The sequence below is a fragment of the Metopolophium dirhodum genome, chromosome 9 (genome assembly GCF_019925205.1).
Source record: "Metopolophium dirhodum isolate CAU chromosome 9, ASM1992520v1, whole genome shotgun sequence".
Lineage (NCBI taxonomy): Eukaryota > Metazoa > Arthropoda > Insecta > Hemiptera > Aphididae > Metopolophium > Metopolophium dirhodum.
The window spans coordinates 19,490,605-19,507,964 of NC_083568.1; the positions used below are offsets into that span (position 1 = coordinate 19,490,605).

At 28.7% G+C, this 17,360-nt stretch overlaps 1 protein-coding gene across 1 annotated transcript; it reads right to left on the reverse strand.

The window, feature by feature from the left end:
• Positions 1-3,454: 3,454 nt before the first annotated feature.
• On the reverse strand, positions 3,455-10,815 carry LOC132952759 (NAD(+) hydrolase sarm1-like). Its single transcript, XM_061025175.1, has 6 exons — positions 10,627-10,815; positions 9,771-9,943; positions 9,147-9,675; positions 5,233-6,055; positions 4,325-4,477; positions 3,455-4,123 (listed from the first exon to the last, which is right to left on the reverse strand). The coding sequence occupies exons 2-6, from the start codon at positions 9,906-9,908 to the stop codon at positions 4,033-4,035; spliced, it is 1,734 nt and encodes a 577-aa protein (XP_060881158.1). The 5' UTR covers positions 9,909-9,943; positions 10,627-10,815; the 3' UTR covers positions 3,455-4,032.
• Between the last annotated feature and the right edge of the window lie 6,545 nt (positions 10,816-17,360).

Consider the following 17,360-nt stretch of genomic DNA (forward strand, 5'->3'; position numbering starts at 1 on the left):
AGCGTATGGCTATAGATCAACTAAATGTATTAACTAATAAGTAGGTAATATGTAACTAATAGGTAGGACTAAGATTAATTAATATGCGATATAAAATAGTATAATATACAAAAATAAATTAAAGTATACAATGAGATTACCGATATTTTACCAACAATCATTAGGTAAGAGAAATAATCTTATAACAAAAGCATTAAGCATCTTATAATTTAAAAAGAAACTGAATAAAGATACTTTTTAATTTTTATGATTTTATGTAAGCACCAAGCTAATCAATTTTTGTTACTTTTACTTTTAAATAAGCCTACGAAATATTAAAAAATGTTTTTAGTTAAATGCAAATTTACTGATTTGATGGAACTAAAATTATGACCGTATACGACGTAGAATCTAGGCTTTAGCACTACTTTTGGTTAAATATACAATAAAACAAGCATTTTTCGTATTTATCGAAAAACAGAACTGAGCGAAGAAGTTATTATTATTAATTTATACTAATATTTTTATTAGATTGAATTAGTTCTTGCTGAGAACATTAAATTTTAAAATGTCATGGTGTGTATACAATATAATAATTATACACTTATATCTATGTTATATACAGCCATACAAGCCGGATCTTAGCTTTTCAACACCCATCGAAAATGAAAAAATACGCCCGTTTTAGGGAGATGACCAGAATTAGTATTTTTTATATGAAAAATCAAGCACACTCACACAGTATTGTGAGGACCAACCATTTACAAAGCATTTCGAAATATACTGGGTCAATAAATTATTTACCAAAAATAATTTAAACGATTTTAACTTAAAAATTTAAAAATTTAAATTTTAGACTAATCAAGTAATAGTTTTAGAAGCACTTCTTAATGGAGTATTTAAAGCTAAAATCTGTGGTCAATATTTCTAAGTTTCAGGTTTAGAATAAAATATAATATTGATAATAATAACATATGTATGAATTATTTATTAACAAATCTAAAATAGGTATACATTGCTTACTTTTATTATAAAAAGCTTTATGTAAAAGAACAATATTTAATTTACAACATAACAATATTATATATTTAATAATAATTGTTACAATCAAAACTTTATATGTACCTAAAAATGTAATTATGTACTGAAAATTGTAATATTATGATTATAACATAATAAAGAAATTTACTTTATCATAGATCATAACTTATGGATTCATAAATGTATATACTAAAATATCTCAGTGTTGGGAAAGTACCTTTTAAAAAAGAACTATCGTCACCGTTCCACGTTCCTGTTGTAAAAAAGGAACTTGTTCCCATTCCTCGTTCCTCGTGCGAAAAAGAAAAGGATTATTTTTACGATCTGAGCGGTTGTTAATGTTGTTTTTTGTGGACAACTTTTAAACCAGAAATAATCAGCTAATTTTTATATTCATTATAATAAAACTAATTTTTTACTTTCAAAACTAACAGAAAGCGGCGGAAAAACAGGAGTTTCAGTAATAAACATTAACTATTATAACCTATATTATTTTATTCTATTGTCTACCTTCGCTTATTATAAGTTCATACGATTTATACATTATCTTATTGATTTTTATTTTGTATTAATTTCGTAAGGTATTTTTTTTTTAGATTCTAAGCAAAATTACGTATTTGCTTTTTTGTGTCGGCCACCGCGTTTTGAAGCATAACATTAAAACAATGTTGTCCAACCAATTTGTTCAAATACCTACGGGTTAATCACTCAATATTCATAAATGCAATTCTATGCAATTATTCTTTAGATATCGTGTTTCTATTGTTTTTGATTATGATATCAGTGTCACATTGAAACTATATGCTATTATAGTTAGTAGCTATTATGCTACTAAATGCTAATTACACGTGCACAAAACCTGATTAGAGTGACTTTGACATTATTTTTTATACTAAATTTTTACATTCCATTCAAATATAGATATATCCAATATTGTGTGTGCAGTAAGGCACTCGAACATCTTGGACGTGTTACTCTGTATTAGATATATTATTTGTGCTCAGTATAAAATAGCGGACATACTATTTTGTATGTCCTTGTAATGTGTACTAAAATGCTGTAGTAGAATTTGAATTTCAATGTATTTTGTATTGTGGTGTCCATAAATAACTATTAATCATAGTTTTCTAGCAGATCGAATGCAGCGTAAATTCTTGTCATTTGCCGGGAATATATTAAATTTAAATTACATCACGTACAGCATGATTATTATCCGGTTCTTTTATTGTATCTTCTTGCTAGCCGAAAAAATATGTAAAGCCAATTGGGGTTTTTTTTAATTAAGTAACTATCAGGTAAAATAGATGCACCATCTCTCCTTGGCTGTATATTAATTTTATAGTTCCTTCTTTTTCTTTATGTACGATGTCTTTTGTGACTAGCCACTAATCAGCCCTTACTCCCTAGGAAGGACTAAAGATTATGCGGATTGCTAATGTAGAACCATATTTCTGCTATTCTTAGTATACTGTTCCTATTTAAATATTTTGTAATTTTTGTGTTTTTTTTGTTTTTTATTTTGCTTGTATACTTTCTAGTTAATTTAAGATACATTAGTAGCATTATTATTGTAATTTCTTAAAATGAATCTATCTATCCGTGATTTTAATGAATACAAAAAATTCAAAATTCAATTTTAAAATTATGTTGTACAGAGCAGTTTAATGTGGACGAAAGATTAATTAATTATAGGTTATATTAAGGACACTAGAACATTTCTCAAAAATAAATAAAGAGCAAAATCCTTATACATATATATTTTATTTTCTAGTACTTTGTACCTATCTACTTGTCTGCCGTTACTCTATTGTATCTAGATATTTAATATATTTATATATGTACTCGTAAACTATACCTAATATAAAATATTGATATTATTTATATGAATTGATAACTATAAAAAGTGGAAATTTTTGACTTAACAATTTTAATTTTGGTGTAATATACATGAATACTTTATTCATTAATTAGATGTTTTATTTTGGCTTTGATTTTCATACATTTGGTACCCTAGTGATTATACTGGATTAGGATTAGGCATACCTATTATTTTATTGAATCATTATTTGTAACATACATAAATAATAACTTTTTAATTATTAATTATTATTAAATATTAATTGAATGTAATGATTAATATTAAAATGGTGGATCAAATACAAATTAAATATAATTAAATTATGTTTTTTTAACATAATATAATATCATCCAATCAATAGCAAGATAGTGGGTTTTACTCAAAAGTCAAAAGGTTTTCACATTTAGCACTATTCAATTTGTTATATGACTATCTTGGAGAGTTCTTCAATGGACTGGCATACCTCATCATGTCTATTATTGTTGATATAATTGTATATCATTTTATCTCAAATTTACTTATTGCGTGGACAATAATAAAGTTGTAAAGTTTTATAGTAAATAAAAAAACTGCAAAAGCATTATAACTTTTTTTTATTTCATACAGAATACAAAATAAGTAATGAATTCAAAAATCCATATACCTACAATATTTTATTACAAATTTGTTGTTTTTGAGCTTACATAAAAAATTGTAACTTATCTTAATACAAGTATATTTTACACACTGAATTTGATGTTATATTAAAAATCAGTCAAGTACCCAAAATTGAGAAAATTAATTAAAGTAATTTTCAATTTTTACTTCGAAAACCTTATTGCTTTTTAACACTAACATCTAACATATTGTACAACTCAAACTATAAAATGCATTTGAAAGATAAGTAATATTACTTTATATATTTTAAAATTATTAAGTACAAATACAAAATTAATTAAACAATGATCAGTTAAGACTGATTTTGGATAATGTTCAAAGTATTACAACATATTATATTGTAATATTTGAAATCTACTCTAATCTAACATAAAGTTGATTAAATAAAAAACCTGTACAAAATTGGAAATAGTTAAACCTTAATGTAAAATTAACTTAGATCCATTTATGTAAAATCAATAAAACAATTATTGATTTCACTGTTAAAATGATAACATTTATTTTTGATAGGTAGCGTTTAGTATCACGATGCGATGAACACCGTTTGTGATTCCGCACTCGTATGCCAGCTGATCATCCGTTATACGCCTAAAACATATTAAAATACATAATATGTAGTAATATGTAAAGTACAATTTAAAATTAAAATAATAATTTTAATCATAAGACGTAATCAACATGCATCAATATTGATGATAATAATGATCTAAATTTATAGAAAGTACATTTTTTAAAACAAAGTTATAAAAAATTATATTTTTGTAAAAAAATAAAAACTAAAAAACCAACCTGATTGATTCACAGTCGATCCCAGCATTCAATATAGAATACGTATAAACGGAGAATTCCGGTCCAATTGATTGTAAAAATGAGTTTAAATTGGTCGGGTCTATACAGCTATAGTCGGCCAACTGTTTTAACTTGTGTAATTCCCTCATAAATCTAGTATACAATTAATAGAGATTAAAATAATATGATCTATCAATGATACATCAACTATTGGCGATATTAAAGTTATGACAACGTATTACAAGGCAAACATTTTTAAAAGTTTATATTACTAGTTATTAATAATTTTAATTGATGAACCAAAATAATAAACATGAGCTGTGTTTAAAATTATAAAGGGGATTGCATTTAGATCTTATTACTTATAAAAATATATATTAGAACATAGGAAATTTGAAAAGGTGACTTATCACTTGTCAGTATGTTGTGTGTAAACATTAGTGAGGTTACTTTGATCATAATATTTATATAGTTTCTTAGAACTAGCTACCAGCAGAAATATAATCGAAAATAAAATCATAACTAAAAACAATTTCGATTGTGTGATAAAAATAATTTTATTATTTAATTATAATATTCTATTCTTATCGGAAATTTACGTCATCGTAATTTCGAGAAAAATAAAACCAATTATTTAAATCCTTATTTTTTACGTGCCACGGATTCGTCATCCCTGATATAGACAATAGACATATTTATTAATATACATTGCACCTATACGTACCTAATAATATTAATTCCCTAACATGTCCTTAAAATCGATTAAATTTTTAAAACGGATTTTAACCCTAAATCAAACAGAATCCTTTGATTTTTACGCATTTTTTTTCACATTGAAATAAAAAAAGTAGTACAAAGAGGTTTTGTTGGAACAAGGACAATATTAATATAACCTATAATGTACCAACCTTTTACGCATAATTCCGTTTTGTATCCCGTCGGGTTGTTTCAGGCATTCCTCGGTCAACGTCAACAGCCAATTGCCGTCCATCTGGTTGCCCACCAAGCGTTCGGCCCATTCTCCGAAACCGTTACTCTTGGTCCACTGGAGGACGTCTTCGACCGTCCACAGCGGAACTTTCTGGCTGAGCGGCCGCGGCACTTGTTCACCGATACTCCGCAACGCTTGTGCCGCTAACCCGGAAGTCACGTCGTTGAGGGAACCGGCCAACTTCTTCAGCGGTTCGACGGCGCTGATCGACCTGAAGGTTCCGGAGATCTTGCCGTGGCGGAGCTGACTCAAGGGCTCGGCTTCCGCACAAAAATGGAAGGCGGCCAAAGTGTGTGCCACGCGACGGTCACAGCTCAAAACCGGGACGAGCCGCTGCAGCCAACGCCGGCCTTGACCAAGGGCGTTGGTTCCAACCAGATCCGCCGGAACGTGCGTGGCGACGAAGGGGTCGATCAGATCAAGGGTGTCGCAATTGAACATGGCCGCCTCGATAGTTTTGTCGGCCGCCAATACAGCCGTGGCCAGCAGAGCGTAATATTTGACGCTGTCGTCCGTGTTGAACGCCAACGTAAAGAGCCAAGTATGTGCGTGACGATGGACCATCAGATTGTGAACCTCGGGGCCGCCGTACAGCGCTAAATTTGCAAGTGCACGTGCACAATTTCGCAGGGTCAGGGTATCACGACTCCGGCATTCAGCTAGTAGTAAGTCTAATCCGTTCAGATGGATGACACGCTTACACGTACCTTCACTGTGTTCGAATAGCTTTGCGAGTAAACCTATAAGGAAATTTAGATATTACACGAATAATTAAAATTATAAGAAATTATCGAAGAAGAGAGAACATATAGTAACCAATTATCTGGATAATATACTTTTAAACACGCATACATCACAGTATATGTGTAATAGTATATAATACATATAGGTGTACCTATACCTATACCTATTATTTTTTAGATTCTGAGCGAAGCGATGAATGTATTGATTTTACAATGATGTGTCTTTTTTTTTTGTTTTTTTTTTAATTATTTTTTTTTTTTTATTTTTTTTTTATTTTTGTGTCTGTCATCACCTTTTAGGACAGTAAAAGTGCTTGGATTTTCTTCAATAGTAACTTTTCTGATAGGAAAGTGAATCTAGTTGGTACTTTGGGGGGTCAAAAGTAAAAATTTCTCAGTAGTTTTCACAAGCGACGTGAAAAACAAAAGAAAAATTAAGGAAAAACGGGAATTTTTACGCAAAATCTGTTTTCGAGAAAATCGATTTTGGTTTTTGGTGTAACTCTAAAACAAATGACCGTAGGGACATGACATTTTGACTGAATGTTTATATTAGCATTTTCTATACACCATAAAATGTACAAAATATTTTGACTCTTTTTGAGCTGTTTACGGCCATTGTCAGTTTTCAATTTTTTTAGTTTTTTTTTCTATAAATATCAATAAAATTTTATCTGTTGAGTAAAAAAGCTTGAAAATTTAATAGAAGGCTCCTAGGTTATTGTTTCAAAGGCAGATGAAAAAAATTAATAATCCTTAGTCACAGTTTTTAATTATAAGCATTTAAAGTTCAAATTTTGAAAAATATGGAAAAATCACGAAAAATAGCAAATTATTTTGATGAGAATTCATAAAAAATTTTCTTTTTAAATCTAAGATTTGAAAATGTAATATAAGATTACTCATAAGTTTGTCTACCTTTATCAAAAAAAAAAAATGTCTAGAAGAAACTTAAATTAAATTTTTATGAGCGTCTGAAATTTATATTTTTACAACATTTGATATTTACTCGATTTCTCATGTAACAATTTTCTTATTTTATTGTAATTAAAAAACGAATGACTGTAGATACTTGAAAATTTCACTGAATGTTTATATTAGCATTTTCTATACACCATAAAATGTTGAAAATATTTTGACTCTTTTTGAGCTGTTTACGGACATTGTCAGTTTTAAATTTTTTTAGTTTTTTTTCCGTAAATTTCAATAAAATTTTGTTTGTTGGGTAAAATGGCGTGAAAATGTAATGCAAGGCTCCTGATATATTGTTACAATTGGGGGACGAGGTGGCCGAGCGGTCTAACGCGACGGATTCGGCACAGCCGGTCCGAGTTCGATTCTCGACCACCGGGCGGCATTTTTCTCCGTGAAAGTCACGGTGTCCGGAGAACAAGTGCCGCCATCCCCCACCCGGGCATGGCAGATACCTACGGGTGCCCAATCAAAAATTCTGCCAAACCCAACACACACGTGTTCCTCCCCCTACCGACTTAATAACCTACAGTAAAAACTAAAATAGCTAATGTCCTCAGCTGCCGGGCTCAAGATCAATTAAAAAAAAAAAAAAATATATTGTTACAATAGCGGTTGAAAAATATTAAAAATACATAGACACAATTTTTTTTTATGGGCATTTAAAGTTCAAATTTTGACAAAATTTATCAAATTTAAAATTTAACAATTATTTTGTAGTTAAAAATATATAAAAAAAAATTATTTAATTTACTTTTGTAGCTAAGGATTGAAAATTTAAAACAAGGTTCCACGTAAATATAGGTAAATATATAAATTACTTTATTCACAATAATATCATTAGATATACTTAGAAATATCATAGGCTGACTGACCGTTTTCGCTCATGCAGAATCGTTTTTCTTATACAATGATATTAAATCATCGGATTCAAATTTAACACCATCCATTATAGTGACCCACTTGTAACCTACTTTACAGCAGAGCGACATCCACTTACCCTCTTTTTTCTGTTCTATTTTTAAGCATTATTGTTGTTATTATTATTTGAATTAATGTACATTTCCTACTCTTTACTTAGAATTCAAATGTGTTATCTATTTTATTCAAAGGGCACTACATGTTAATTATTATTAATAAATAAATAAATAAATAATATGCTTTAGAAGTTTCAAGTACCCATGAATAATATTATTTTTAATAAACACACGTCATTGTAAAACCAATATACCTACGCTGAGTACGCTCGAAGTCTAAAAACACAAATATATTTGATAATTTTATTTCATGAATAAAATGGAATAAAAATCGTTACAATGTGTGAAATTTGTATTAATGATAATGATACTATGTTTTTATCAATGTACATTTCGTTTAATATTTCCAATCGCTTGACCGACTGACAGTTTTCAATTTTTTTAGTTTTTTTTTCTAAAAATATCAATAAATTTTTATTTGTTGGGTAAAAAAGCGTGAAAATTTAATATAAGGCTCCTGATATATCGTTCTAATAGCAGTTGAAAAATATTGAAAATACATAGGCACAATTTTTTTTTATAAGCATTTAAAGTTCAAATTTTGACAACATTTATCAAATTTATAATTTATTAATTATTTTGTGGTTAAAAATGTATAAAATGTTTAACTTTTATGGCTAAAGATTGAAAATTTAAAACAAGGCTCCACGTAAATAGGTTATATATAAATTACTTTATTCACAATAATATCATCAAATATACTTGGTAATATCATAGGCTGACTGACCGTTTTCGCTCAGAATCGTTTTTCTTATACAATGATATTATATCATTGAATTCAAATTTAACACCATCCATTACAGTGACCCACTTGTAACCTACTGTACAGCAGAGCGACATCCACTTATCCACCTTTTTCTTTTTGACGACAGTGATTTAATTTAATTAATTTAATTTTTAACTTGAATTTACAATTTTGTTTTAACTTATTGTGTAGTTAATAATTATAACTATAATACGAGATATTCTGACTTGGATATAAACTTTTTATTACTTTTAAATTTCGTCACTGTTAATGTGTTTTCGTTAGTAAAATTCAAAATAGATTTTAAAAAATATATGTTTGCATAACATATTACCAGTGCTGACTATCGATTGGTCAACCGTGCTCTTCTCTTGACTCCTATACGCGTGCACCACGTGCATGACTTTAACCAGACCGTGTTGGACCACGTAGTCCAGATTTCCTGGGTCTAGGCATTCCACCAATAGCCTGGCACTGGTGTATTGGAGTTTCGGGTCTTTGGACACGCAGTTTTTTATCAACAAATCCGTTCCACCACAGTCACGGAACCTGTTGCGCAGCAAATTATTTAGCTCGCGAATAGTCTTCGCCAGGCACATCAAGTTGAACAGTTTGTTGAACATAGTCGGTCCTTGGGCATCGGCGAACTTGCCGGCAATGAGTCCTTTGACAGAGTTTTCTATGTACAGCAAGTACTTGTTTGCGGTTTTTTCCACGTCTCTCGGATGCATGGTAACCCACATCCGGTCCAGATCACCAAAATTGGTATTTAACAGATAGTTTTCATTCCTGATCTCCGCATGAGTTTTTATCACGCGGGGTGATGATTCACCGCTGGTGGTAGATGAATCGGTCTGTGTAAGCTAAAACCAACAACGTTTGTGCAAAGTTAGCAACTGTCGATCACCGAGACGGACATATTATCGTGAAACAAAAAATAAATATATCAGAAGATTACTTGATAAGTAATGTCGCCGACAGCATCTCCGGAGGGCAGACTCGCTCGATTATCGTTTGTATTGAATGTAAAACAAAACTGCGGTGTAGTACTCGGCGAGGAAATCATTTGTCTCTGCTGCAACGCACCTGGAGCCATCTCGTTGTATGGTTATATAGGTCGGTAATAAATCCCTTCAAACATATTATTCAGTTTAGGGTATCACTCAAATGATTTAACAGTTATAAACTAAACAACTAAAACTAAAATTAGTTATCAACTGATAACTGTTGTATAGGTTTATTATAAACTTGTGTGCCATAAAATGTATTAAAATGTATGATAAAAAGCAAAAATTCGAAATATGTTCTAACTGTGATTCATGTTAAATTAAATAATAATTAGAAATTAATAAAAGATACTCATAAAAACTCGAATTAAAATATTACGAAACAAGCATTGAACAGTTTAACAAAAAAGAATGAACTGAATTGCGCATATAAACCAAAACTCTCTATTAATAATACGTACTTGTCACATATTGTATTATAATATAATTATTAATTACCTACTAAGTCAAAATAAAATAAATATAATAAACTACTTTGATTTTAGACAAAGGCAAACCAAAAAAAGTGCACTCGTGAATATTTACAAGTAAATAAAGAGTTTAAGAACTATAGTTTTCAATTTATAAACATGTCATAGGTAGGTAATAATATTGTTTTCAAATAGTTGTTACTAATGTTTACATTATTTGGCTTTCTATGAATAGTTTCGATTGCATATGGATATGCAGACGCATAAATAGTTTTTTTCTAGTATTTTAATTTATATGGCAAGTATAATATATTATAGATAAATATGTAATACATACCTTTCTGAATCGAACTTATAGATTCGTATTTCCAACGCCACAACAGATATTTTGATATTTGATTTAAGTGAGTTCACCAATTTTCAAATGTCGATTTTTTTGAAAAAAATAATATAAGAATAAGAAATCGTCGTCATGCATTGCACTGACAGATGCAAATGTATAAAATGATTTCAACTCACTTCTATTTATATCGACCGCGAATAATAAACTAAAGTCACGAATACCGCGGTTGACAACATAGATAAAGTATAAAGGTATAACTATATCAGTAACTGCAGTATTTTCAATGATTACGCATTGACTGACGTTGAATGCCGGAACTTACAACGAACTTCTTATTCGTGTAGTTCTACAAAATGCAGTATTTACTAAGTTTTAAACTTAAAGGTTCATAACAATTAATAATTATACATATATAATATTATATTATAGTAATTGTACTTCATGTCTTCATAGTTCATACTTCATACGTATGATATTTTTGATAAAAAATAGTTGAAATACCATAATAGTAGTATAAGTAAATTATAATTATTTTAAATTATTTTTTTACTCATTGTTAAGAAAAAACAGCGAATAGCTTATTTTTAACCAAAGTACCGACAATCCAAAACATGATTGACGTGCGTAAAAATAAAATATAATAACTAAATTAAATATAAATGTAATAAATAATTTAATTGCTTACAACAAAAAAAAATTACATTTTGCGTTATATAGCTGAGATTTATAAAATACAAAGATTTGATACCTATAGATTATCAAAATTACACGTTGATAAAGAACATCATTATCATCACGCTCGCGAATAACACATTTGTAGTGAATATAATATATCATAATATTCATAATAGGTACTCTTTAAGTTAAGGTAATAAAGACAAATTTAAGTTAAGTATAATGTCAAAATAGTTACTTATATTTTTTTTACAAATTAATATGAGATACAGAGGGAGCATAGTTTTCGCAGATCAGTTTTTGCTATATTGTGCATTTGTAAGACGGAATCCACGCATGCGGGTATAGAGTCCTTTTAATAAAGCATTTAGCTTATTGCACGATAAAATACTACACTTGACACGCAAATATTCAATGGCAACGCCACCGATATAAACTCGGAATAATATATATAAATTCAAAATACCTTTTGTAATTTTTACTTGTTTGATGTTCTGAATACCTAGTGTATTTATATTATGTTGTCATGTTTTAAATTTACTTATGTTATCAGGGATAACTCTAATTACAGGCTATATTCAGCCAGAGTTAAAAGTATATTATGTTCCTACATACCATTTAAGAACTTGATAAATGTTAACACAACTGACTTAAAAATTTTTAAGTAAGACTTGAAACAAGTCGTAAACACTTTCATTAGTAACAATAAAATAAAAATGAAAGTAATTATTTTATTATTTATTATTTTTGATTATTATTGGGGTTGAAGTGGGAGCAAAGCTACATTGAGTATAACTATTAAGGAAAATGTTTGGACTAGTTGAGCCACTGACTTTACAGTATACATTATACTATACATTTATACCTAGGCACATATTATTTTCTTGTTTCACATATTTCGTATAAATTTGTATTTAATATTTATATACGTCATTTTGATCACAGAGAGTCCAGAAATAGTGCAAAACACTTCGACAGTACAATCTAGTAGGTACCTATTTAGAATACATAAAACATTATAATTTATAAATAATATTTCCAATTATTATTATTTTTTTATAAAAAAAAATTCTCAAAACAAAATATATTTTAGATCCATGGGGTTTTATTTTATTATTTAGTAAATATTAATGTACCTAATTGAACATATTTATATTTCATATTGTAGACAAAATTTAATACCAATTTCAAGTTTTATTAACAATTTCAGTTTGGATAATAATAAAATGATAAATATGCTATATAGGCGTGAATCATAGCGGGCAAGATAAAAGTGAAGTGCATAAATTGGGTTAATGAGGGGTCAAATTGGGTGTAAAACTTCATAGCCGAGTATAAAATGTATATATATATATATATATATGATATGCATTTAAATAAATTGCATCAAAGATACAAACGTATATTTATTTGGGAGAAATTTTCGAACTAATAAAAAAATAAATATAATAATAGTAATCACTTTGATTTAGACTTTTGATTGTTTAAAAATAATAAATTTACAATTAAATATTTAGAATAAAATATTAAAATGTAAAAAATTATAAATTAGGATTGGGAATTGAGAATTTGAGAATTTTTCGAGCATCTTTACTATTCGCAAGATCTACTCATCATGAAATATTTTTAGATTCACATCTGCCTACATAGAGTAAAAAATAAGTTCTCAAAAGTCAAAGTATTAATAAATTACAGATATTTTTACGGCATATTGACTCAATAAAAATTGGTGTTTAGAGACCAAAAGGTTTTTTCTGAAAGTCCCACTTTTTTCAAGCCACTGTATTTAATGATGATTTAACACTAACATATAAACATTTAATGAAGTAATAGAATTATTATGACTAGAGCTGGAAGTTGATGACCTTAAAAACATTAAAAAATTACCAAAAAATTTACAAATATTTGTTTTAAATTAATAAAAATACATTTTTTTAAATATTTTACTCTCTTTTACTATAAATTCTATATACATTAATCAAAACTAACAAATTATATTACAAAATATTACAAAAAATTATAATACAAAATATTACGAAGAAATCATAAAATGTAGGTAGATAGGTACAATATTATTCACTATAACACTACAACGACGCTACGACTGTAATCGGTGAGAATAAATCGGATACTAATCAAATATTAGGAAAAAAATAACAAAATGTAGATATAATAATATTCATTACAACACAACAACGACGAATGTAATCGGCGAGGTAAAATCGGATAAGTACTAATCTTATAATCCGTGGTAATTTCCAAGTTTTAAGTTATCGGCATAATGGTCGATAAGAAATGATAAGAAGTGAACTAGTGTGAAATCAGTAAAAATGACTAAAAATATGAGAAAATGACCTAATAAAAATTCAAAAAATGACTTAAAAAGTAATAAACACTAAAAAATTCAAAAAATTCAAAATAAAAATTATTTGTTCAGATTTGCATGTTAATGAAACACATTTGTGGCCAGGAAAGCATCGTCTAAAAAGTTCCAAAAAAAAAAAATGCAAACTGCATCAACTTCCGAGCCCTAATGTATGATTATTCAATAATGACTTAGAGTACTACCTTTTTTGGTCAGTATTATAATCTAATGACGAAAAAAAAAATTAGAAAACAGTATTTTATTTATTATTTTTTACGCGTATGTAATGCCATATTATATAGGTACTACGTCACAAAATCTGAACTACGATTGCCTCCATTTATAAAAATAATATTAACAATGCCACCATTGTATATTATAAATAATATAACAAAGCATCAACTACTTACCTACTATTATAAAAATCAAATGTAAATGATTATTATTATATACTATTTAAGAACATACTGAATGATATTTGGAACTCTGAAGTTTTACTGAATAATTACCAAATAATTTTACTTGGAAGAAGTCTAAAATATCTGGTTGTCAGTTTTGATTGGTTGACCAGTATGTTGGATTAGGAGGAAAAATGAATTTTCGGTGTATATTTAAAAAATATAACTATGAAATATACGATCTCTGGTATTTGTGATTCTAGAGCTTCTCGCGGTGTGCTTTAAGTTGAAATTCCATCAACTAGGTTCCCAATGGAACTAACATTGGTGTTTTCATAATTAGCGTATACCCTATAGCTATAGGGTAAGGGGCGGTTCCAGAGACTTGGTTGGGGGAGGAGGGACCTAATAGTTATAATTTTCACAAAATTTATAATAACAAATACAAAACAACAATTTTTATAACACAAATTAACACTTAATTAGTATTCTCGTAGTCCATACAGATAGCAGATAGTGCTTCAAGTCATACACCGACAATAATTAAATACTTTTACATGTCTATAATAGTAGATACTATAATATGATTTTTTGTTTGTAATTTTTTGTTAGCAATATACAATTTTTTAGAAATATGGGTTTTGGGCCTCGAAGGGGCGACCCCTAGCCCCCCCTCCTGGAACCACCCCTGTATAGGATATACCATATACGCTAATTTATGAATTTAAGATAATGATGAAAATATTTAAATATACAATGCACATTGTGACTTTATAAGTGCAAAACTAATCAGATTCAACTCTTTTGGGTAGTTGGTTTGCGGGTTTTCGAGTCGTGTTGATCTGCATAGCGGTTACAGTTAGGAAAATGGTTACAGTATTATTATTTTATGGTCATATTGTAAATATATTTAAAAATCATTCAAATAATTATTTTGATAACAATTTTCCCAAATCCTGCTCGTAGCTACTAGACCTAGTCTATTGATTGAGTCGCAAATCACGAAAACTCCAAAAGAAACTTTTGTTTATACTATAATAATTTTTACAAACAAGTCCATTCAAATTGTATAGGTACAAAATGATAGGACCAAAAAAAACACCCTCTACAGAGTGTTTACTGCTTATAGGAGCAATTTATTCAGCACAACATTTGTTTAGTCGTGCAAAAACTAAAGGTGTAAACATTTAGAAAATAATCCATAATCCATTCAAATTACAGACTTAATATTTGTCAAAAGAAAATTATGAGATCCGTATGTAGGGGTGCTGGGGTATCTTATAAGACATTAGTACAATTAAAGTATATAACCGGTGAGGTAGATATTTTAGATATTATAATATTTTATTTATAATATTTAATTATGAAGTGGGTTTTACCCTGCACGTGAATTGTGACCGATATGTAATCTTTATTTGGTATGCAAAATTGTAGCCTTTTAAATACTTTATTAGAAGTATAAAGCTATAATAGTAATAATCACCTTCAACCAGCAAAAGTAAGACATTTTTATAACATTTTCTATATTAATAGTTGTTGTTACTGAAACCAAAAGCGTCAAGTGCGTGCGTAAGTTGAATTCCATAAAAATTGTGATTATTACACGTACACATTTATAACAGCTTACTCATTTAAAAGGCACTATAATTAACCAATACATCAGTGCGTATAAAAATAGCATACTTATATAGGTAACGGTGTCGTAAGAATTTACAATAGTTTTCGCAATGTCCAACCGTGCGTCCCGTTGTAATCTATATGTCACACCGGTGTTGTAAACGATCTTCCAAAAAAAATACGTAATTACAAATAGTTCGTACAAATTTTTATCTAAAGTAAACTTTATTAAATATTAATTTATGTAAAAACATTTTACATAAAATATAATCATTAAAAATAATACAAAAAATACGAGCAAATAATCATAAATTGTAAATGTACTTTAAAAAGTTTTTTGTAATATAAAAATGTTATTATTTATTACTTTAGAAAATTATCGATAGTTGAATCGTTTGATTTCCACTTCTTGCAAGTAAAAGGAATCTTCATATTGACAACAGATCATTTTTGTTTCGTATATCGTAATATACAATCAACATTCAATGTGCTGGGTACAGGATTCATTTAGTTGGTCAGGGGTCTAAATGTTGCCCTTATAGTTAGCTACAACAAATTATAGTTCGTAAATATTATGGTATCGGTACCCACTTATGATTTTGACTCCAAAAAGGTCGATATAGGTAAACCAATAAAATATAACCATCAATAATAATTTACAATAATATACTCTAATTATACAGTGAGACATTTTTAAAAGCATATTTTATTTTCAAATACAGTAAAACCATCTTATAAAGGACACCCTATATAAGATGGAAATCTCCTTACAGCTAAAAATAGCAACAGTCTCGAATATTATATCCCCTAAATATACTAGCTGTATATTTAGACTTTAGTCTCCCAACATCGGAAACGCCTTTATAACGGGAACCCAGTTGGAACCGAGTGATTCCGTTATAAGGAGGTTTTACTGTTTATTTATTTGAAAAAAGTTACCCACTGAAACAAACATGATGAGGTACCTATACTCCCTTGTACCCAAAGTTGTGCACAATATTTTATTTAGTATATTATTTTAATTAGGAGTAAAAAAAGTATGACGTACATTTCTATAAATTATAAGTTACATATAATATTATAGGTAGGTAACTATTTTATTCTTAACAATAATGACTTTGTGTTTTAATGATATACAATTAAACTTATAAGATTCATTGTTTATAGTTTATTATACATATAAGTACATCAGCTTGTTCATAATTTTAGTAAGCGTACCATAATAATATTCTAAAAGATAACTATAATTTAATAATTCATTGTAGTATACTGCATATTGTAGAGCACGTACTATAGCTATCATATATATCAGCTACTATATATATCATATATGATATATAAAACATACTATAGTTGCCACGTACCTAAGACGTGATTAATTAGCTTCAGACATTTCCTCAAACCTATGGTATATAATGTCTAGTGGTTCCCAACATAGCCACTATGGTCCCCGAAACATTGTGTGGTGGCCCGCGAGCAATACCTAAAAATTGCGAAAGATTAATTTTTCCTTTGTCAAGCGACACAAACACGGACAATCGTCGGGAAGGTTTCAGAGGTATTATTCCGAAAATAACTTTGTTGGTAAAGGAAATACAAGCCCATAATAAAGGCGGACAAGTGGGTACCGATCTGACCGATCTGTACATTAGATGTCTAGAATATGGGTCACT

What these genes read in the sequence shown, in the direction of transcription:
- LOC132952759 (XM_061025175.1), bottom strand. Translation starts at nt 9,908, where the DNA reads ATGGCTCCAGGTGCGTTGCAGCAGAGACAAATGATTTCCTCGCCGAGT. An exon ending in TCGGCGACATTACTTATCAA is followed by an intron (nt 9,676 to 9,770) that starts GTAATCTTCTGA and finishes TGTTGGTTTTAG; the next exon opens with CTTACACAGACCGATTCATC. An exon ending in AACGGAATTATGCGTAAAAG is followed by an intron (nt 4,478 to 5,232) that starts GTTGGTACATTA and finishes ATTGTATACTAG; the next exon opens with ATTTATGAGGGAATTACACA.